The sequence below is a fragment of the Eublepharis macularius genome, chromosome 7, assembly GCF_028583425.1.
Source record: "Eublepharis macularius isolate TG4126 chromosome 7, MPM_Emac_v1.0, whole genome shotgun sequence".
Lineage (NCBI taxonomy): Eukaryota > Metazoa > Chordata > Lepidosauria > Squamata > Eublepharidae > Eublepharis > Eublepharis macularius.
In genome coordinates, this window is record NC_072796.1 from 3,577,651 (window position 1) to 3,601,185 (window position 23,535).

The 23,535-nt window shown below is 42.5% G+C and overlaps 2 protein-coding genes across 2 annotated transcripts; both read right to left on the minus strand.

Annotated features, from left to right (window-relative positions):
- Nucleotides 1–6,545: 6,545 nt before the first annotated feature.
- Nucleotides 6,546–15,682, minus strand: LOC129333291 (uncharacterized). The gene is given in 4 exon segments (XM_054984824.1): nt 6,546–6,662; nt 7,965–8,414; nt 8,417–10,546; nt 13,277–15,682. Coding segments are annotated over 4 exon segments (5,103 nt in total).
- Nucleotides 15,683–18,171: 2,489 nt separating this feature from the next.
- LOC129333229 (protocadherin gamma-A12-like) lies at nt 18,172–20,607 on the minus strand. Its single transcript, XM_054984747.1, has one exon. The coding sequence runs from the start codon at nt 20,605–20,607 to the stop codon at nt 18,172–18,174; it is 2,436 nt and encodes an 811-aa protein (XP_054840722.1).
- Between the last annotated feature and the right edge of the window lie 2,928 nt (nt 20,608–23,535).

The window sequence follows — 23,535 nt, forward strand, 5'->3', positions numbered from 1 at the left end:
GCATATAGCGAAATGAGAACTGTGATGGAATAAAAAAGTTTTGGTTTGTTAGAACTTGTAAAATATAAAGGAGGATGTATCCCCTTTACTGAATGACTTATGGACTAATGAGCATGATGGTATATAAGTTGCTATCGCGGGTGGTGCCTCACACCACTGATATTGACCAAATTGGAGACGGATGGTTAAAGACGTTTTATTGTGGAAATCTGTAAGTTTAAAGTCTTTTATCCCAGTACACTGTTGATTAGGAATGCCTCAGAGTAAGAATTATTGTGATTATTTGTAGAAATATTGGCCGGAAGAAGATTCTCTCGAAACGAGCAGAAAGTGACGTGGCTGGCGAAGCTCGTAGCCACTGCCATTCATCAAGAATTGCCGCCTGGGTTCTCCCTGCTTGCAGGGGAACGAGCGGTGTCTATTTGTAAACGGTCTTTGGATTGCATATGCTCCGTGGTGGGCAACTGTAGACAACATAAAATGGGACTTGACTTTGTATACTAAGATTATGATATTCTGAATGTATTTTGTGATTGGGACCTTGTTATTTATTGATTACTGACTAGGGATGTGCGTTTCGGCATTCAGAATGCCGAAAGAATGCCGAAACAAAAGTGTTTCGGCTTCTTTCGGGGAATGCCGAAACGTTTCGGGGAATGCCGAAACGTTTCGGGTAGCCGAAAGAAAAAAGCCGAAACGTTTCGGGATTCTTTCGGCTTTCTTTCGGCTTTTCAATGGGAAAATGCCTCCGTCTTCCCGGACGTCTGGGGGAGGCATTTTCCCACCGAATAAGCCCAAAATTGGTGGGGACCTTCCTCTAACCCTTCTCTAACAACCACCCAAGTTTCAGACAGATTGGACTTTGGGGGGCCATGTTATGGCCCCCCAAAGCAGGTCCCCCCATCCTCCCATAAGAAAGCGAAGGAGCAGCATATTGTTAGCATGCTGCTGCTCATCTTTCTTCATTATTTCCTATGGGGAAAAAATGAAGAGGCAGGCTTCCTTTGCCAGGGGTGGCATTTTGCATGCAAAATGCCCCCTTACCCTCAGAGGCCCTTCTCCCACCCCTCCTCCCACCCCCCACCAAGGCTCAGCCTGCTCCCACTTGGGGGGGCCATTTCATGGCCTCCCCAAGTAGGTGCTCTAATCTCTACCACTGACAGCTGGGGGAGGCTTGTGTTGCCAGGGGTGGCATTTTGCATGCAAAATGCCCCCCAACCCTCTGGGGCCCTTCTCCCACCCCTCCTCCCACCCCCCACCAAGGCTCAGCCTGCTCCCACTTGGGGGGGCCATTTCATGGCCTCCCCAAGTAGGTCCTCTCAGCCCCTAAAGTCCACCCCTTACAGCCCCACACAAACCCAATTCCCCCCCAGCTGCCACACACAGACCCAAATCCCCACATTAGCCCCTCACAGACCCAAATCCACCCCCACCTGCCCCACACCCATAACCCCAGGAACAGGCTGGCAAAGGCCAGCCCTCTCCCTTTGTTCCCTATGCTGGGAACTTCTAAACTCTCTTTCCCTGGGCAATTCTGCACAGCCCAGGGGTGCCACAATGGTGGGCACACTTCTGAGTGCCAGCTGGTCCCTGTGAAAGAGCACCTGAAGCACAGACACCCTCCCTCAAATTCCCCCACCACCTACAGAGATGGCTGGCCAGCCAGCCCCATTGTTCCCTATGATGGGAACCAACTGCACAACAAAGAATAAAACAAGAACAACACAAAATAAAGTTTTAAAAAAATTATTTTCTCCCTTCCAAAGTACAAGTAGGCAAAGCATTATGACACATTACACCAGCAGTCCCCCACACAGAAAAATTAAAACAAAACTCACTTAACATCAGAGAATCACAAAACACGATTCCTGTCAAAAACACTTTATTTCTTGAACAGCTTTAGGTTACACAGCAGGGGGGAACACCAAAGGGCATGGCAGCACTATCTTACACAAAAATAACACAACTCACTTAACATCAGAGAATCACAAAAGCACAATTCCTGTCAAAAACACTTTATTTCTTGAACAGCTTTAGGCTACACAGCAGGGGGGGAACACCAAAGGGCATGGAAGCAGTATCTTACACAAAAATAACACAACTCACTTCACATTAAAGAATCACCCCAAAAATTGCTGTCAAAAGCACTTTATTTCTGTAACTGCTTTAGGTTACACAGTAGGAAGGCACCACAGAGCAGGAAAGCAGTGTACTACACAAAAATAACACAACTCACTTCACATCAGAGAATCACACAAACACAATTGCTGTCAAAAACGGTGAAGTGGGTTGTATTATTTTTTGTAGTACATTGCTATCATGCCCTGTTGTGCCCTCCTACTGTGTAACCTAAAGCTGTTCAAGAAATAAAGTGTTTTTGCCAGGAATTGTGTTTTTGTGATTCTCTGATGTTAAGTGAGTTGTGTTATTTTTGTGTAAGATAGTGCTGCCATGCCCTTTGGTGTTCCTCCCTGCTGTGTAACCTAAAGCTGTTCAAGAAATAAAGTGTTTTTGACAGGAATCATGCTTTGTGATTCTCTGATGTTAAGTGAGTTGTGTTATTTTTCTGTGTGGGGGACTGCTGGTGTAATGTGTCATAATGCTTTGCCTACTTGTACTTTGGAAGGGAGAAAAAAAATTTAAAACTTTATTTTGTGTTGTTCTTGTTTTATTCTTTGTTGTGCAGTTGGTTCCCATCATAGGGAACAATGGGGCTGGCTGGCCAGCCATCTCTGTAGGTGGTGGGGGAATTTGAGGGAGGGTGTCTGTGGTTCAGGTGCTCTTTCACAGGGACCAGCTGGCACTCAGAAGTGTGCCCACCATTGTGGCACCCCTGGGCTGTGCAGAATTGCCCAGGGAAAGAGAGTTTAGAAGTTCCCAGCATAGGGAACAAAGGGAGAGGGCTGGCCTTTGCCAGCCTGTTCCTGGGGTTATGGGTGTGGGGCAGGTGGGGGTGGATTTGGGTCTGTGAGGGGCTAATGTGGGGATTTGGGTCTGTGTGTGGCAGCTGGGGGGGAATTGGGTTTGTGTGGGGCTGTAAGGGGTGGACTTTAGGGGCTGAGAGGACCTACTTGGGGAGGCCATGAAATGGCCCCCCCAAGTGGGAGCAGGCTGAGCCTTGGTGGGGGGTGGGAGGAGGGGTGGGAGAAGGGCCCCAGAGGGTTGGGGGGCATTTTGCATGCAAAATGCCACCCCTGGCAACACAAGCCTCCCCCAGCTGTCAGTGGTAGAGATTAGAGCACCTACTTGGGGAGGCCATGAAATGGCCCCCCCAAGTGGGAGCAGGCTGAGCCTTGGTGGGGGGTGGGAGGAGGGGTGGGAGAAGGGCCTCTGAGGGTAAGGGGGCATTTTGCATGCAAAATGCCACCCCTGGCAAAGGAAGCCTGCCTCTTCATTTTTTCCCCATAGGAAATAATGAAGAAAGATGAGCAGCAGCATGCTAACAATATGCTGCTCCTTCGCTTTCTTATGGGAGGATGGGGGGACCTGCTTTGGGGGGCCATAACATGGCCCCCCAAAGTCCAATCTGTCTGAAACTTGGGTGGTTGTTAGAGAAGGGTTAGAGGAAGGTCCCCACCAATTTTGGGCTTATTCGGTGGGAAAATGCCTCCTCCAGGCGTCCTGGAAGACGGAGGCATTTTCCCATAGAAAAAAGCCGAAAGAATGCCGAAATAATGCCGAAAGAATCCCGAAAGTCGAAAGCCGAAAGAGATTCTTGTTTCGGCTTTCGGCTTTAACGATAGAGAATCTTCTTTCGGCTTTCTACTTTCGGCTATAGCCGAAAATTTTTGGCTTGCACACCCCTATTACTGACTTGATATATGTGACTATAAAACTAACTGACGTACTGTAGACGGAAGGTGTGCTAATTCCACTCCTTTATATACCTCCTTGAGTGTGAGCTCTTGAATTGTGGGTCTTCTGTACAAGGTTTCCTTCTTAATTGTTTTGGATATTATAAATTTCACCTATAATAGAGACCAAAAATTTAGAATGTGTAGGCAACTCCAAAACATATGAATAAGATCAGCCATGTTGGCCTTACACCTCCAACCTACAATTAAGGAATTAGAATGGAGTGGAGATTGCCGTCAAGTCATAGCTGATTTATGGTGATTCCTTGTGGGGTTTTCATGGCAAGAGACCACAGAGGTGGTTTGCCATTGCCTGCCTCTGCATCCCTGGTCTTTTTGTTGGAGGTCTCCCATCCAATTACTAACCAAGGCTGACCCTGCTTAGCTTCTGAGATCAGATGAGATCAGGCTCACCTGGGCTATCCAGGTCAGGGTAAGGAATTAAAATAAATCTTTGGTAAGTGATAATGCTGACAGATACCACAGAAATTGTATTGTGATAAAACTTTCCTTCATATACATTGATATTAAGTCTTGAACAAACATTTCTCCAAATGCAGTCACATTTAGCTTATGGCATTTCTAGTGTAATACCTTTTCCCCTCATATATTCATGTAACTATTGACTGAAGGATTTATAGGATGCCATTGTTCTGTGTCGAACCACTGCTAATGCTGTACTTTTTTCATTTTTCAAACGCTCTAACCATCACTTTCGTTTCTCCCTCTAGCAGTCTGAGATCGCAGCTGTGTTATCTCTTCTTTCTTTGAAGCTCACAGAAGTGACCTTGCACTGTCTGAAATGTTGGTTTACTCTCATGCATTCCCAGACCCTTTCCCGCGCAAACCTGTGGTCTAGCTGGGAGGGGGGAAATGAGTGGGTATTTAGAGTTGTACTTTCCTCAAGTCTTTATTCCTATCAAGGAAGCATGTACTACTGAGATGCCTTTTTTGCCTCTATGGAAATATATATGGAAAGATTAGATTTCTGAATAAAACCATTTAACCAAGACCTTGGACTTCTTGTTGCAATGGTACAGGGACCTATCTACCATATCCTGTCATCCATAGCCTGACACATTCTCTCAAACTCTGTCTTGCTTCTCAATACCGACTCAGTTCTCAACAATACAAATTCAATTTGGCGAAGTTACAATACTGGAAAACTGAACATCTTCTATGCATTATTTCTATAATTTCCTCATATGTCAGGAAATACCTACCTCTAAAAAGATCCTTCAAAGTGATCAACTATGCTTCCCATAAAGACACATCTCCCACAGCAGTAGAGTTCAGTACAGATGTTAAGGGTGGCAAACCCAGACTTAAAACATATTTATACTGCTTCCATAGTAATGTTATCTCTAGCTGAGCTACCCTGAGGAACTCGAGATCATTCCTGAAATCAAACTAAGGTACTTAATGAATGATAAAAAAGATTTCACGTTATAAAGCCATCACTCATTTCTGATACCCTAGCAGCATTGCAATACAAGTTAAATGTGCCATCAAGTCTGACCAGGGCCAACCCTGCTTAGCTTCCAAGGTCTGACAAGAACAGGCTATACCAGGTTGCCTTCCCTCCCACGAACCTACTTTTGCTACTGATTTATATTGTTTTCATCAAAATTCTAGGTGCTTTATCCATTCATATAAATTTCTGGATAATTTCTACTACATATCTATAATTGCCATATCTATAATTGCCATATTCACAATCCTGGCACAACCAAATCATGACAGGGCCTGTGCTTCAAGGATTTGGTCATATTTTGCAATCACTTCTTCGACTTCCTGAGACAAAATTTCACATCATTTCAGATTTCCCTCCAAACTTTCCACAAATCCACTTAGGGTACAATCTTGGGTACAAACCAGGTTTGAGAAACCTGTAGCAGAGCTGCAGCTGGAAGAGTGGACGACAATGTCATGTAAAACCTTCCAGAACAACATCTGGAGTTGAGGTGGCAAAGTGCAGCAAGAGCTCTGTGTGAAAGTGCAATCCTAAACAGAGTTACTCTGGACTAAGCTTTTTGATTTCATTGGCTTAGACTAGAGTAACTTTGTTTGGGATTGCACCATCTGAATTCCAGTTTCCATGCCCTTCCTTATCATCCTATCCACTGCCCTTGATCAATATGTGCAACTGAGCCAGAGAGAGAACTTTCATCTATTCACATGGCCTAGAGTACAACACAGTTCAATGACGAGCATTTACACATTTGTTAACACGTACCATGTATTTAGCTGCTGAGAGATAAAGGTGGAGTGAAGCAGGTCATAAAGATCTCACATTGTATAATTAAAAGCATAGGAAGTGCATGTCTAAAAGCATAGGAAGTCTCTTTCCCTCCTATGGTGATGAAACTGTTCTGAAACTGTTGAAAATTGACATAAAATACTATAAATGAATAATTAAATCTTGATGGATGACAGACAGGTCCACTCCTTCCCCCCTCCCTATCATCATTTCAAAGCTCAACAGCTTCCTGCATTCATGTGCCTAACCATGTTCAATGTGCTTTGGCCCTCTGAAGTAGAGAGGGTGGATTGTGGCCTAAATAATTTAAAAAATGGTTCTTAAAGAAAAGGCATAACAGTCATTATAACTGTACAATGTTAGTACATGTTTTATCTATGTAAAATATTTGTCCCAGACTACTCAATGGTGTTAACATTATTGTTAACAAGCTAAGTGGAAATGGTGCCCACTGAGTAGAAATGAACATAGTTTAAAATAAGTGATATAGGCCTATCACTCTCATAATCGGAGATATGGATCCAAATACACCATTTTATACCTGCTACCTAAAGAAAATAACAAGAAATAATCAGCAATAAAACTGAATAAGAATGAATAGAGCATGGAATAAGAATGAATAGAGAATGGTTTCCAGTCCTGAAAAACACCAGGCTAACAAAATACTCTATACCCGACAATAGCCCTGCAGAGAAGATTAGCATATCAAGCACCAATCCATATGCAAAAGAACCTCCTCAGAATACAGTGAAGCTTCCCTCCATTAGTATTCCACACCCTGGGAAACTCTTACAGGATGACTCAGCCCAACCCTACCTTCCTGAGTAGATATAAATTACTTGCCAACATCCTTTCCACACTGTGACACTGAGAGATCTCTGTCTTTTGGTGCTACACCTCTGAAGATGCCAGTCACAGCTGCAGGCAAAACATCAGGAACTACAATGCCAAGACCACGGATATACAGCCCGGAAAATCCATAACAACCAGCAATAAAACTGTTTTAGCACAAGAGGGGATAAGTACCTGATTTGTAAAAGCTGAAGCAAATTATGAAATACGCAATAACATTCCCACATTTAACAAGTTCATGCAAATGAAAACATGAGTTTCCTCTTTCATCACACACAGCTTCCTGGATCTTTGTTGACGGACCAAAAATGGCCTCACAGTGCTTTCCACACTGCTGCCACTGTGGGCTTTTCTAGTAGGAATAGGAACTCCTACCAGTCTTTAAACTGGACAACTCTATAAAGACTGAGTTTGCACTTTTGGTGGAGTTTGAGCATCACTCATCATTTTATACTGTGGTTAACAGCAGTGAAAACAGTTTTTGTATGTCTTATAAAAGGTCATGCAAACTACTGAACCAAATTAAGAAAAAGAAGACTGCCCTATTTCAATTCAAAAGTAAGATCCACTGAATTCAATGGGACCCCAAAGCAAATACGAATAAAGCAGTATTTTTTGACTTAATAGAAAATATTACATATATGTACAAGCATTACTACTGAGAAAATAACATGAAAAAGACTAATATCAAACATTCAAATAAACCTTAAGTATCAAGCTGTCAATCATACAGTTGTTTTAGCAATGTCTATATTTAATACCATTATTCCAAGAAGCCAAGATCAGAGTTTCACTTTATATCACATTTTCATGTCATTCAATAATCAAAGCTAAGCTTATAAATTCTTTGATATTATTCCTTTTCTCTTAGGTCAGAGACATTTTCCCATCTATTTTGCTCAATTTATAAGTACACATATTTTGTGGAAGAGTTTCCACAACAAAAAATATTAGCTCTTATACTGACTTAAGATATATTGAAAAGAAAATAAACTCACCGTGCCTTTATTCTCCTCACCATCTAAATGACATTCTCCATTCAACATCAATGATTTGTCAGATTTGACATTGCAGAAGATATTCTCTGCCACTTGCACAGTGGGCTGCAGGAAAGTTAACTCGTTCCTCCGAGATTCAGAAGATAAGCAGACCTGGTATGAATACGGCAAAGTCCCATCTTCATAATTAGGGGGGGAAACGGCTCCCGTCTTTGCATCAGGAATAAAGCACTGAAGAAGGGTGGGGTTCCTTGACCGTCGGAGTTTCATCACAATGGTCAGTGTTACCGTCACAAGGAAAAGGAAGGACACCAGGGCCAAGGCCAGCACCAAGTAAAACTGGAGATCAGGCTGATATTCTGACTCACTGGGCTGGGTGTTCATTTCCGGAAGAGCCTCCTGGAAATTCTCGGCAAAGACGAGGTTAAGGGTCACAGTGGCTGAGAGAGGATACTCTCTCCGTTATCCTTCACCATAATGACTAGTCTCTGCTTCACAGCTTCCCTCTCCAGTAATGCTCGGGCGGTTTTGATCTCTCCTGTGTGGGACCCAATGGTGAAAAGCGAGGGCTCCGTGGCCTGCAGCAGGTGGAAAGAGAGCCAGGCATTGTGTGCAGAGTCAGCATCCACGGCCACCACCTTGGTCACCACATAACCTGACTCCGCCATCCGAGGCACCATCTCAAAGAAGGACGAGCTTTCTGTTGCTTGCGAAGGATAGAGGATCTGCGGAGTGTTATCATTCCTATCCAGAATACACACTCTCACTGTGGCACTGCCATTGAGGGATGGGGAGCCTCCATCCTGGGCCCGCACTTGAATCTGAAACTCCCTGAACTGCTCGTAGTCGAAGGAGCGCTGCGCATAAATGGTGCCAGTCTCAGAATTAATGGAGACGTAAGAGGAGAGCGGCAGGTCTTCAATGTTGCTCCTGAGGATGGAATAAGTGACTCGGGCATTGTGATCCACATCGGGGTCAGAGGCCTTGACCCTGAAAATGGAAGCTCCGGATGGGTTGTTCTCTGGCACGTAGACAGTATAGGAAGCCTTTTCAAAGGCTGGACGGTTATTGTTGATATCTGAGATCTGTAGAGAGATGGTTTTGTGTGTGGAGAGAGGAGGAATGCCTTTGTCTGTGGCTGTGATTGTAATATTATATTCTGGGATCTTTTCTCTGTCAAGATAACTATCTGTAAGAAGTTTGAAGTAATTATCTGAAGATGAAGTTATCTGGAAAGGTACAAGGTCTCTCAGATGGCAAGTGACTTCCCCATTTTCTCCAGAATCCATGTCATGAATTTTCAGCAAAGCGATAACAGTTCCAGGCATGGAGTCTTCAGGAATCAGACTGGATATAGAAGTAAGAACCAGTTCTGGAGCATTGTCATTCACATCAAGAACTACAATCTCTGCTTTGCAATATGCCACTAAACCACCTCCATCTCTGGCCTGTATTATCATCACATAACTTTGTCTTTCCTCATAATCAATCCTCTCCTTAAGTGTAATTATTCCATTATGGGGATCCAGGCTGAATTTATGCCTGGCACTTTCTGGGATTTTATTGAAAGTATAAATGATCTCAGCATTAGACCCTTCATCCTTGTCAGATGCTTTAACTTGCAGCACAGATGTTCCTCTGGGTGCATCCTCTCTCAGACTTACCTTATAAACAGCTTGGGTGAAAACAGGCATATTGTCATTAACATCAGTAACAGTAACATGTATGTTGGTGGTCCCAGATCTTATTGGGTCTCCTCCATCCAGAACTGTAAGGACCAATTGGAGTGTGTCTTCTTCTTCCCTGTCCAGTTGCTTCAGTAGTATTAAATCTGCATATTTATCACCATCTTCACTTTCTTTAATGTCTAATTTGAAATACGGAGTTGAGCTCAGACTGTAATTTTGGAGGGAATTCATCCCAATGTCTGCATCTTCAGCATTCCCAAGGGAAAATTGAGCTCCTGGCAGATTCAATTCACTCACTTCAAGTAAAATATTTTCTTTTTGGAAAAGGGGGGCATTATCATTAATGTCCTCAATGAAAATATGTATATGGAAAATATTCATAGGATTATGCACAACAGCTTCTAATCTCAGGACACAAGAGGGCGATTTCCCACAAATTTCTTCCCGGTCTATCCTGTCATTCACATACAGGTTGCCATTTTGCTCATTAAGTGTGAAATACTGCTTTTCTGAATTGATCCCAAGCTTCCGTTTTAATAACTCTCTTGCATCCAATCCCAAATCTTTGGGAAGATTCCCCACAAGAGATCCCTTTTCTGTTTCTTCCAGAACTGAATAGTGAACCTGATCAGACCTCACCCAACTGAATAAACAGAAGAATATGAACCAAAAAAGTACTTGCCTCTTGATCTCCCTTGTTGACTCTGCATGTCTATTTTCCATCATTCTCATTTTCAGAGCAGCTTTTCCAGAGTTTAGTGTGTTCAAACATTTCATTCTTTCACAGTAAGAGAGTTGAAATTTAGTTCTTATTACCTGATGACCCCTGAGAAATGATGAAGTTTTCAGTTCTGGACGAGCTTTTAAAATAAAGCTGTGTCCATCTTTCTTCTTCTGTATATAAGAGAGGGATAATATTGCAGGAGCCTCAGTTGTGAATCCAGTATTACTTCTATCTTGTCCAACAGTGACACTTTGAGTTCACATGGAGAACAGCACTTCCCTGCTTTTTCTTTTCTATCTGTATTTTCCAAGTGGACAAGTTTTCAAGATGTAAATTTCCAGGTGCCTATCTATGCTTGTATCCATGCTTGTATATCCATACAATTGTACGTCTATATAATTCCCCCCTTATTTTATACATCCTATGTAATTTTCCCTCAGCATGCTTCCTTTCCATTTTAAAATTATTTGCCACTATGGCTGCAGTTTAGAGGGAGAAACCTGAACCTTTAAAATTTCTTTATATCTTTTCTATTAAATTTGAAAATAAGCACAGGGATGAATCTTATGAAAAGAAAATCTAGAACTAATATACTCAGAACATATGTACTGCTGCCAGAAATGTAGCTTGTAAGAACTGCAGTTTGATTAACTGACATGGTAGGTTTAATCTATATTTTTAAGGTATATGATTTTTCCAAGAGATTTGAGGTTTCAAGGAAGTCATTGCAACAGAGATCTGTTGAAATTCATTCAGTGTGAGAAAGCAAGTCCCATTGCTGTTATGTTTAAAATAAAATGAATGAATTCTGCCCTCAAATCATAGTTGACTTATCGCGAGCCCTGGCGGGGTTTTCATGGCAAGAGAATAACAGGTGGTTTGCCATTGCCTGCCTCTGCAACCTTGGTCTTCATTGGAGGTCTCCCATCCAATTATTGACCAAGGCTGACCCTGCTTAGCTTCTGAGATGTGACGAGATCAGGCTCTCCTAGGCTATCCAAGTCAGGACATTTAAAATACTTCTCCAGAAAAAAAATGTGCTCTACTTATCAATAATAAAAAACACACGTAGAGAAAAGTGAACTGACAGCAAGTAACACACCACATGAAAGAAACAAAATAAAATTATTAAAACTGCCTATTTAAGAGATAAAAATAATATGAAAAGTAGAGTAATAAACACCAATACCACCAGAAAGAATAGAAAGGCAGAAGGAGAGCAGATAAAATTCCATGGATGGATGAGGGGGCTACAATTACAAAGAGGCCTGGGGAAATAAAGATGTTTTCACTCAGTGCCTAAAAGATTGCATGACTGGAGCTAGGCTCTGAACTCGTAGCAACTGAACAGAAAAGGTCTCATCTCTACTTCTCACCCTCCTTGATACTTCCACTGGGAGCACTCAGAATCGGGCCCTTGAAGATCATCTTAAGCAGTAGGCAGGTTGATGTGGGAGAAGGTGGTCCTTAAGGCACCATGGTCCCAGATCATGTAGAGTGATGTTGGTAAGAACAAGCATAAAAGCAAACTGACAGCCAGCACAAGTGTTCCAAAATTGATGTGGTCCCTATAGCTGACTCTTGTTAGCAGTCTTAGTGCCACATTTCAAACCAGTTTGGTCTTCTGGACAGTCTTCAAGGACATCCCCATGCAGACTGGACCGAGGAAGTCAATGTACTCCATGCACAGAGAAAAGGCCAAATCACACCTCTCAAGGAAGCGTAACAACCAGCGTGCCATCTGAAGTATGCCACAAAGAAGTTATGGGGCTCATTCTCAAAACCACAAACTGTGAACCTGCTCCTGAAGGGGAAGTGCACCCCATCCAACACAGGCTTACTCCGAAATCCCTGTTGGCTTTATTAACAATCAACAGCACCTCAGCCTTACCAGCACTAAGCTGCAGTTCACTCGCCTCATCAAGTTCATTATGTTTCTCTATGACAAACTGCTTTGCTCTTCATTTCATTTTGTTTGGAAGGTGGGCCCGCAGTGAAGAGTAGTTTTGTTCTAGACCACACACTGACACTGCAGATTATGCCCTTTTTACTAGTCCTGCAGCAGAACTTCTGAGGAGGTCATGCTCTCAGCATACTTTCCCCATCTGCAATTTGTCCTCTGCTTCAGTGTTACTAATTAAGAAGCTGTCCACACTTCCCCCTTATGCTGCATTCCATTATACTATGTTGCAAAACAGTCTGTCTGAAGTTAAAGATATAAGAGAGACAGTCAAACATTTCATAGATGTTAAGAGCTGTGTGAAACATCAGCTAAGATACCACGCGATGAATCAGAAATGCTTGGTTTGAATCCCACCTTTGCTCTGATGTTACCAGTTGGCCTTAGAAAAGCCAGTCCTCCTCAGCTGCCTTCTCTGCAATATGGAGAAATAAAACAGACCTACTTTGCAAGTCATTAAGGTAAAGTTCCAAAGTTCCTTGATATGCTTTACAAACAATTATTGGAGAAGGAAGGGGAAAGCCTCAATTCTTAGGATTTTATTTATTTAATTCATCCCACTTAACAAACTGATATAAAGATAATCATGCATTCAATAAATTGTTCCCTATCTGAAAAGTGCTACTGAGGAACATAGGGCTAAACAACAGCAAGTGTGTTCACTTGCTCTCCACTTGATCCACTTGCCGTTCAAGTGTCATTCGTCAGTTGTAGCTTGGCCCACAGATATACATAATAATGCAACTGTGATTTCACTGATGAAATCGCCAAAACTAAGTTTATTTAAAAAAAAACCAAAGAAGAGGAGATCTGTGTATATAAACAGAAACATCAAGATATTTCATTGCTCTTCAAAATATCTGAAATAATCCACTGGGAAATCTCTGCAAAGATTCATAAGTAAAGATTTAATAAAAGAAAATCACATTCATCAACTCACCTGGGCTATTTGGTCTCCCTTCGTAAGATTTAAATCTTCAAAAGTTATGATAGCACCCATTGTGTCAGAAGTCTGTGGACTACTAGAAATATTTGATTGGTTAAACTGTTTTTTCCTAGAGTCTGTAGTGAGAGAAACTTCTTGGCAATAGGAGTGAAGAAATGCTCGGACTCCATCGATCCCCACAAACTGTGAAACTGGGACTCCACTGAAATTCACACTTGCAGAATCACATAACTGAGAATTTCTCCACCTCTGTAACCTGAGTGCCAGCAACACAAGGAGGAAGGTGAAAAACAAACAGGAGACAAAAGCCACAGCAACCACCAGGTAGAAGGTGAGGTCCGACTGGGGGTCTGCAGGGGCGGAGATGCTGCTCAGGTCAGTCAGTACCTCAGGGATGCTGTTGGCCAGCACCACAGTGACCGTGACTGAGGCAGAGAGAGGGGACTGCCCATTGTCCTTCACCAAAACCACCAGGCTTTGCTTGAGAGCATCCTTGTCCAGAAAGGGACGGGCCGTCCGGATCTCGCCAGTGTGGAGCCCTATGGTGAAGAGCCCTGGCTCTGTGGCCTTCAGCAGCTGATAGGAGAGCCAGGCATTCTGGCCGGAATCTGCATCCACAGCCACCACCTTGGTGACCAGGTAACCTGGCTCAGAGGATTGAGGGGCCAGCTCTACTCCAGTGGAGCCATCGGTGGGGATAGCAGGGTACAAGATCTGGGGGGCATTGTCGTTCTCATCCAGAATGAAGAGAGTCACTGAGACATTGGAGCTGAGTGGTGGAGAGCCTCCATCTTGGGCCTTAACCCCAAAATTAAGCTCCCGGAGCTCTTCATAATCAAAAGAGCTCAATGCATAGACAACACCAGTTTCAGAATTAATGGAGAGATATGATGAGAGAAGAGACTGATCATGTCCTTCCATGATGGAATATGTTATTCTGGAGTTCTCTTCCCAGTCAGGATCATTTGCGCTAAAGGAATAGATGGAGGCTCCTCTCAAATTATTCTCAAGGAGATATGATTTGTAGGCCGATTCTGCAAAGAGGGGAGGATTGTCATTTGTGTCTAAAAGGCTTAGTAGTAGGACAGTGGCTGTAGAAAGAGGAGGAACTCCATGATCAGTAACTGTGAGGGTGATACTGTAGGATGCCACTTGCTCCCTGTCCAATGCTTTGTCTGTCACCAAACTGTAAAAGTTATCCATGGATTTTTTCAGCTGAAAAGGGAGGCTTGGCTCTATGGAGCATGTGACCTCCCCGTTAATTCCAGAATCACTATCTTGCACATATAGAATGGCAACAACGGTTCCAATTGGTGAGTTCTCAAGGATGTCATTGGTGAGATATGTTACTTCTACTTCAGGCACATGGTCATTCACATCCGTAATGAAAATCACCACCTTTGATTTGTCACTCAGGCCTCCCCCATCTTTAGCTTGCACCTCAAATTCATAGAAGGAAGATTCCTCATAATCAAGGTTTCCACCCAGAGTTATTTCTCCTGTTGTAGAGTTAAGGAGAAATGTTTGAGAGGTACGTTTCACTGGTGTTTGAAAAGAGTATTTTATCTCCCCATTAATTCCTTCATCCAGATCCACTGCTCTTACTGTAAGTATTGTGGACCCTTTAGGAATATTCTCTGTGACAGTTACTTCATAGACAGACTGGCTGAAAACTGGCGCATTGTCATTGGCATCGAGAACTATGATATTGATTTGAATAGTGCCAGATCTCACAGGATCTCCTCCATCAGAAGCTGTGAGGATTAGATTGTAAACTGATTGTTTCTCTCGGTCCAGAGCTTTTTCCAAAACCAGCTCAGTGTGTCTAATGCCACTTTCTTCCATTTGGACTTGCAGAGAAAAATGATCGCTCCCTGTGAGTTGGTAGCTCTGTATTGAATTTATACCCAGGTCTGGATCTTCAGCCCGAGGAAGGTCAAAACGAGACCCCAATGTAGATGCCTCACTGATTTCAAGTTCCTCTTCCTGTTGATGGAATTGAGGATCATTATCATTTACATCTGTAATTTCCACTTCTATTCCATAAATCTTTAATTTACTCTCAATAATAACCTGAAACGTTAAGGTGCACTTCTCTGCCTGTCCACAGATTGCCTCTCTGTCTATTCTCTCAGAAGTTTGCAAAATGCCACTGTTGGAGTTCAAAGCAAAATACTGAACCGTACCTGTCCTGGTAACAATCCGCAGTCCATGTTCTGAAAGGTGCTTTCCATCCATTCCTAGATCCTTTGCAATATTCCCCACAAAAGAGCCTTTCTGTATCTCTTCAGGAATGGAATAGCCAATCTGCCCAGAAACTGCTTTCCATACAAACAACATGGTTAGATATCGCAGGATCCCTTTATTCTTCCAGCTCCATTGCTTCTGAATTTCCTCCATTCCCTTCCAGCAAGGTGGTTTGTTCTTCTGATTCTGCCTCCAAGGAAAGGGCAGTCTTAAAATCTGTTTTTAAAATAAATGCTGTGTCTGTTTCACTTCCTGTAACGTCTATTCAAGTCTGCTCTGTCTGCTATTTTGTTCTTCTGTCTTCAACTGCAGTGCTTGGTTAACTGGACCTTTAACGAAAATTTTTCTCCCATATTGGTGAACAGTGACACCCGGAGTCCCAACTAAAAACTACAGATAATACTTACTATATGTAGTTTTTAATTTTCCTTGATCAAATTCTTCTTTTTCTTTATTAAAAAAGTGTCCAATAAAGGTTCAGGGCAAAGTTGCCTAATTTTTATTTATGGTCATAAACTGGCTTTAAAAAATGCAAACAGAAGTGTCTAGATTAAACACTACACTTCTACATAAAATCCACATAAAATACCATTGTGGTTTTCTGCGCTTCATTTCATAGAAGCCAAACTTGAAAGGCATCTGATGGGCCATCTCTTCCAAACTCTGCACAATTCAGAAAACCCAGATGAACAGCATCCACCACACATGGATATTCACCCTCTCCTTGCAGACCTCCAGCAATCAAGAGCTGACCATAACATTAGTTAGTTGGTTCCATTGTTGAACTACTCTTGCCTTTAGGAAGCTTCTCCTAATGTACAGCTGAAATCCTCCTTTCTGTAACTTCTGTCTATTAAATCTATTCTCGTCCTCTGGAACTGTGGAGAACACAGTTTTTCCTTCTAGTATTTGAAGATATCTCCATGGTCCTAGCTAAGAAGATCCAGTGCCTTAAACTTTCCTCAGTGTGTCTCCAGCTCCCTCTCCTATTTTTGCTGCCCTCTTCTGAAACCATTTCCATTTCCTGTGTATCTTATTATAGTGTGGTGCTCAGAAATGGACAGAGTAATCCAGACAAGATCTGCTATTGCTGAGTAAAATTAAACATTTTAAAAATTTACTTACTTCATTTTGTAACTCACCTACTTCCCCAGTGAGGAACCCAAAACGGATTACAGCCTTTTCCTCACCTTCATTTTATATTCAAAACAAACCTGCTAGGTTAGGCTGAGAAAGAGTGTGACTGACCCAAAGTCACCCAGCAAGCTTTTATGGCAGAATGGGGATTTGAATGTGTGTAACCCAGATCCTCCTCCAACGTTGACCCCTGGTGTTCACAACACTTTCCTAGAAGCTGCAGTGTGCTTTTAGAAAGTGGGTGGGGCTGGGTAGGACATTTGATTGGACACTGAAACTCTTATTGGCTGTGCATATTTTAGACACATTGCAGTGGCAGCTGCCACCACTGTGTTGGTTTTATTCTCTCTCTCACTCCTCTTTCCTGGTGAATCTTTTTAAAATTACCTCTCTCCTCCCCTGCCCTTAGGCTCTCTCTCTGGGTGTATGAGGCTCTGCCTCCCATGGCAGCCATTTTGTGGTTGGCTCTGCTTTCCATGACAGCCATTTTGTGGCTGCACCCATTGCTCATCAGAATTTCAAAGTCGCCTAAAGGGTCAAAAGGTGGGGGGCCCCTGCTCCAATCACGACACCACTCTGGTTTTCACATGATTACTTCTTAGGAATGGATATAGTGGTTCTAGTAAAATACTTTTGAGACATTAGCATTTTTGGCCATTGTGTTACTCTACTGACTCACATTTGGTTTGTGATCAACTGTAATCTTAAGATTCTTTCCCAAGTACTATTATCAAGCCAAGAACCCCCATCTTATACCTGTGCATTTGATTCTATTTGCTTATGGAACCTTGCATTTGTCTCATGTTACAGCAAAGAATGTAGATTGGGGCCATTGCGTAACTCTATGTATATTACATAAATCTTTGTACTTGAAACATTCAAATGTAGTCGACTTCTTAGCTGAATGCTATTTCATATTCTCATGTTTGAACTAAGGCCATGCACCACTAAAATAATCTATTTCTGAAATTCTTGCCAACTTCAGGAAATAAAAGTTTCATTGCCCTTTCAGTGGCAAGGTTAGTAAATATTTGCAAATAGCTCAAAAATGTACCAATTAATTCTAAAGAACATGATAGTCCTGACTGTAATGATACCCATCAGCCAAATGGTTAACTATTATTGAATAATTTCCTGTATCGAGGCAAATGTTATTATGACTTGAAAGTTTCATGCCAAGGCATGATAGACACACAGGTAGAAGTCCTCATGAAAAACAGAGAGAAGTTATCTGAATAAAAGACAAAATGCAAGTTGCTGCACTTAAAACGAAACGAAGGGGGCGGTGCCATGTCGGCCTCCCACCTTTGGGGTGGGGAAGGTTCTCCCCACCACTGCACCTTGTTAATTTGTTTTATTATTTGTATATTGATTTTAGTTTTTGTTTTTATCAATTTTAACTGTTCACCGCCCAGAGCCCCTGGGATGGGCGGTATATAAATTGAATAAATAAATAAATAAATAAAACATCAAATAATTACCTGGGAAATTTAAAAAACAAAAAGTTAGCTCACCTGGAGTATGATCTGATCTTCCCTGTTTAAATTAAAGTCTTCACCAGCTAGGATAGAATCCTTTACTTCACCAGTCAATTGATTAGTCAGAGTATTGGCATAATTTGCCTTAGACATGTTGAACTGGCTTTTCCTAGAGTCTGTAGTGAGAGAAACTTCTTGGCAATAAGAGCGAAGAAACGCTTGAACTCCATCGATCCCCACGAACTGTGAAACTGGGACTCCACTGAAATTCACACTTCCAGAATCACACAACTGAGAATTTCTCCATCTGTACAACCTGAGTGCCAGCAACACAAGGAGGAAAGTGAAAAACAAGCAGGAGACGAAAGCCACAGCAACCACCAGGTAGAAGGTGAGGTCCGACTGGGGGTCTGCAGGGGCGGAGATGCTGCTCAGGTCAGTTAGTATGTCAGGGATGCTGTTGGCCAGCACCACGGTGACCGTGACTGAGGCAGAGAGAGGGGGCTGCCCATTGTCCTTCACCAAAACCACCAGGCTTTGCTTGAGAGCATCCTTGTCCAGAAAGGGACGGGTCGTCCGGATCTCTCCAGTGTGGAGCCCTATGGTGAAGAGCCCTGGCTCTGTGGCCTTCAGCAGCTGATAGGAGAGCCAGGCATTCTGGCCAGAGTCTGCATCCACGGCCACCACTTTGGTGACCAGGTAACCTGGCTCAGAGGAGTGGGGGGCCAGCTCTATCCCAGTGGAGCCATCAGTGGGGGTGGAAGGATACAGGATTTCTGGGGCATTGTCATTCTGATCCAGGATGAAGAGAGTCACTGAGACATTGGAGCTGAGTGGTGGAGAGCCTCCATCTTGGGCCTTGACCTGGAAGTGAATCTCCTGGAACTCTTCATAATCAAAAAGACGTAAAGCATAAATAGTCCCAGTCTCAGAATTAATGGAAAGGCAGGACGAAAGGGAGGAATCACTGATATCTCTTTTAGAGATGGAATAAGTTATTCTGGAATTTTCTTCCCAGTCTGGATCACTTGCTGTTAGGGAAAAGACTGAAGCTCCTCTCTGGTTGTTTTCCATGAAGTAAGATGTGTAAACTGATTTCGAAAAGTGAGGAGGGTTGTCATTTGTATCTAAAATGTGAAGGGCTATTACCATGTCCATAGAAAGAGATGGTGTCCCATGATCAGTTACAGAAACAGTTATATTGTAAGATTCTCTCTGCTCCCTGTCAAGGGCATCAACTGTCACCAAACTATAAAAGTTATCTGTAGATTTTTTCAGCTGAAAAGGGAGGATTTGGGGAATTAAACATGTGACCTCACCGTTAATTCCTGAATCTTGATCTTCTACATTTAAAATAGCAATAACAGTTCCGGTTGGTGAGTTCTCATTGATAGAGTTAGTGAGAAAGGTTACGGTTAATTCAGGTGCATTATCATTCAGATCTGTAACTGTGATCTCAACTTTTGCCCTGTCAAACAGTCCTGCATAGTCCTCAGCTTGCACCTCAAATTCATAAAAGGGGGATATCTCAAAATCAACGTCCCCTATGACTGTTATTATGCCAGTTGTTGCATTCAAAAAAAACATTTGTGAGTCCTTCTTGGTGGCTTTCTTGAAAGAGTATCTCAGCTCTCCATTGATTCCTTCATCCAGATCAGCAGCTCTAACTCTACCGATTGTGGAGCCCTTAGATATATTCTCCTCAATGGTAAATGCGTAGAGTGGTTGACTGAAGACTGGCGCGTTGTCATTTGCATCTAAAACAATGACCTGTATTTGAGTTGTGCCTGTCCGGACCGGATCGCCTCCATCAGTAGCTGTGAGGGTTAGGTCATACACTGATTGCTCTTCCCTGTCGAGAACTTTTTCCAGCACCAGTTCCACACGCCTGGCACCGTTTTCTCCCTTTTTCACATCCAGAGAAAAATGGCTGCTGCCTGTGAGCTGGTAACTCTGCACAGAATTTATGCCAAGATCTTGATCCTGAGCTTCAGGTAGAGGAAACCGGGACCCCTGTGGAGATATTTCATTGATTTTCACTTCCTGTTCCCCAGGAGGGAAATGAGGAGCATTATCATTTATATCTGTAATTTCCACTTCAATTCCATAGAGTTTTCTTTTACTCTCAACCATAACCTGAAATTTTAAGATGCATTTCTCTGCCTCTCCACAGATTGCCTCCCTATCTAGTCTCTCAGAGGTCTGTAAATGACCATTGTTGATGTTTAATGTAAAATACTGAACCATACCTGTTCGAGTAACTATCCGCAGGTCATGGTCTGAGAGGTGCTTTCCATCCATTCCTAGATCTTCTGCAATATTCCCCACGAAAGAGCCTTTGTGCATCTCTTCAGGAATGGAATAGTGAATTTGCCCAGAAACTGCTTTCCAAACAAACAGCAAGATCAGATATTGAAAGAGTCCCTTCTCTTTGCAGCTCCACAGCTTCTGTGTTTCTCCCATCTTCTGACAGCCAGGAAAAGGGTGCTGGTTCACGCTGGAACAGGATAGAGTCTTCTGTTTTGTTCTTCAACTGAATGTTGCATCTGATTAACTCCTTAGAGTGCCAGTTGAAGGCTGTTCACTCTGTTACTTGGAGAATTGTGAAGCTGAGCTGGCCAGTTCTGAGTGCATTTCTGTGCTGAATTGGTGAACAGCGACACCCAGAGCCTCTTCCCAAAATTTCAGTTGCTTTTTGACATGAGATTGTTCTCATATCAGTGGTCATTAAGTTCTTCCTTTCCTTTGTTAAAAAATTGTTTCCCCAGACTGAACTTCAGGGCTATGGATTCAGAATCTGATTAAGCAAATAGTACTAAGTGGGATGGTAATTGTATCCCAATAGATTTCAAGTACAGCCTACATATACCGAAGTACCCATGCTTGAAACTGTTAATCCAATTTCTTTTATGTATGTGCATCTTTGTATTTGATTAATCTAGGTGTACATTGTTTAGGTTTTTGCATTTTTGTCAGTGGGGTTAACACATCCACATAAATAGGAACAAAGATTTTTAAAAATTAAACCTAAACTTATCAGAACATAAATAACTAAATCTCGCCCAGAGATTATTCCTAAACCTTGGGATTATCTGAGGCTACCCAGCCATCCTGCCAAGTTCTCCCACTGGTCCTCTTTGCTTGTTTACCTCCTATGGGGCAACAAGGTCTGTAGCTTGAAATTCTATCATGTGGGGTGTGTGTAAGAGAGGGGACGATGTTAACTCAGTTTGAAACAACAACAACCTAAATATAAATTCAGTATGTTCAAGTTAATGTATTAAACTGGATTTAAAACACCAGGTACCCAATTTGCATGGTACGCCCTTCATTCTAGGGAAATCACTGACTGATATTAAATTAATAACAAAGAGGTTATATTCATCTAGTGTTCCATTATCTAAGTAAATTATTTTAGTACTTCTCAGTCATAAAGCCACAATTTCAATAGTGGCAGTAATAATGTTTCATCCAGTGATGTGGAAGATAACTGAGATCCCTCTAAAGAGCTGAGTAGAATTGGAACTATAATGTCATCATGAACTTCACAAACATAGCACCTGAGAAGAGTTCAAGTGTTTAGGTAATTGTGTGGTGGGAGCATGGATGGCACGGCCAAGGATAGGTGTAATGCTGGAGAATACCATCCAACTATACCACATAGTATAGTGTTATGCTTTTCGGGGGAACTTTATCCAGGTATACTGCCAACCTAAAAATATTGCAACTGACATTTATAGATCTTGTTTCCAGTTAATCTAGTGAAAAATGGCTTTGCTTGTTTCATTTTAGATCCCCATGAAGGACTAGAGACTTGCTTTATAAACAATGAAAGCTGGGAATTCAGAGAAAACTACTATGTATTTCTCAGGAGGCATTGCCCCCACAAGCCTCCTGTAACTGCAGGCCCAAGGAAAATCCTGCTGGTGATAGCAGATTGAATTACTGGGGGGCAGGACTGGTGGAGGAATGGAGCAGAAGGCAGTGCTGTTCTACCTGCCTTCAATTTGTCAAAATATTCAAAGATATATCTTCAGTTAATATGGTCCCCAATTGTATTTCCTCTTAAAATGCAACACATAATGTGAAATACGGAAATGCCTCTGTATATTAATGACAGCAACAATACTAAGGGACAAGAAACTAGGTAATCACTTTCTCATCTTTGTAGAATTTCATTTATCTTAAAAATCAATGAATCAACATTGATTAAATGTAAAAAAGACTACCAAATGCCAAATTACTATATTTAAGTAATTATTGCCCAACACCCAAACTTTAGACCAAGCCCAAGATATTTGGATTCCCTCCATCCATACATCCATTTAATGTGGTCATTTCTTTTATTTAAAGTGATAGAAGTCCAATATATTTAACATAGTGTACTGATGGAATAATATCAAGCATATATCTGACAAAATACTCTGGCAATGTTACACCAAGAAAAATGGATACATTTCAGCTTCTTTGCTATGACCATAGACGAGCAGTAACATAAAAAACAATTCAGGAAAAATGGATAAATGTTCTTAGACTGCTTAAAACACCATTGCTGAAAAGAATACAAAGAGGGAGGTTGTTGCCATATAGGGTGCCTACCTATGCCCTGGCATGAATGGGCTTAAGATGACAACAAAGTCCTACATCAGTGTATCCTGAAGATATGCTGGTAGCAGGCCCTGCCAGCACCATGCTGAGGGTGTGTGTGTGTGTCATGGGTAGACCAAGACTAAGTTTCCACCCTAAGTCACCCTAGACCCAGGCATGCCCCACTAGTAGTGCAATACTACACCATAAACCTGCCAATGTAAAGCTGGGTTGTAGTAGAGGTATGTCATTGACAGACTAGGGCTTGGACAGCTTCCTATTCTTCTACAACTCCTATGCCAGTGAACTGTTACACCACTGAAAACACCAGCATGTCTCTGAAACACTCCATAGAGGCTCAGGCCAGCGAAAAACTCCAATACCTCTCCCACCGCATGTCCAAGTGCCAGGGTCGGTTAAGCTAACTACCATATCTGTAACCAGTTACAGCCCTCCAAATCACTATTTAAGCTCTAACCAGGACACCCATAGTTCAGAGCAGGGCTTTTTTTCAGTTGGAACGCGGTGGAATGGAGTTCCAGAACCTCTTGAAAATGGTCACATGGCTGGTGGTCCCGCCCCTGATCTCCAGACAGAGGGGAGTTTAGATTGCCCTCCGCACTGCCGAGTGGTACGGAGGGCAATCTAAACTCCCCTCCGTCTGGAGATCAGGGGCGGGGCCACCAGCCATGTGACCATTTTCTCCGAGGGCAACCCACTGAGTTCCACCACCTCTTTTCCCAGAAAAAAAAAGCCCTGGTTCAGAGGATAGAGTACCCAGCGTAGGGCTGTGGCCTGATGTCA

What these genes read in the sequence shown, in the direction of transcription:
- LOC129333229 (XM_054984747.1), bottom strand. Translation starts at nt 20,607, where the DNA reads ATGGGAGAAACACAGAAGCTGTGGAGCTGCAAAGAGAAGGGACTCTTT.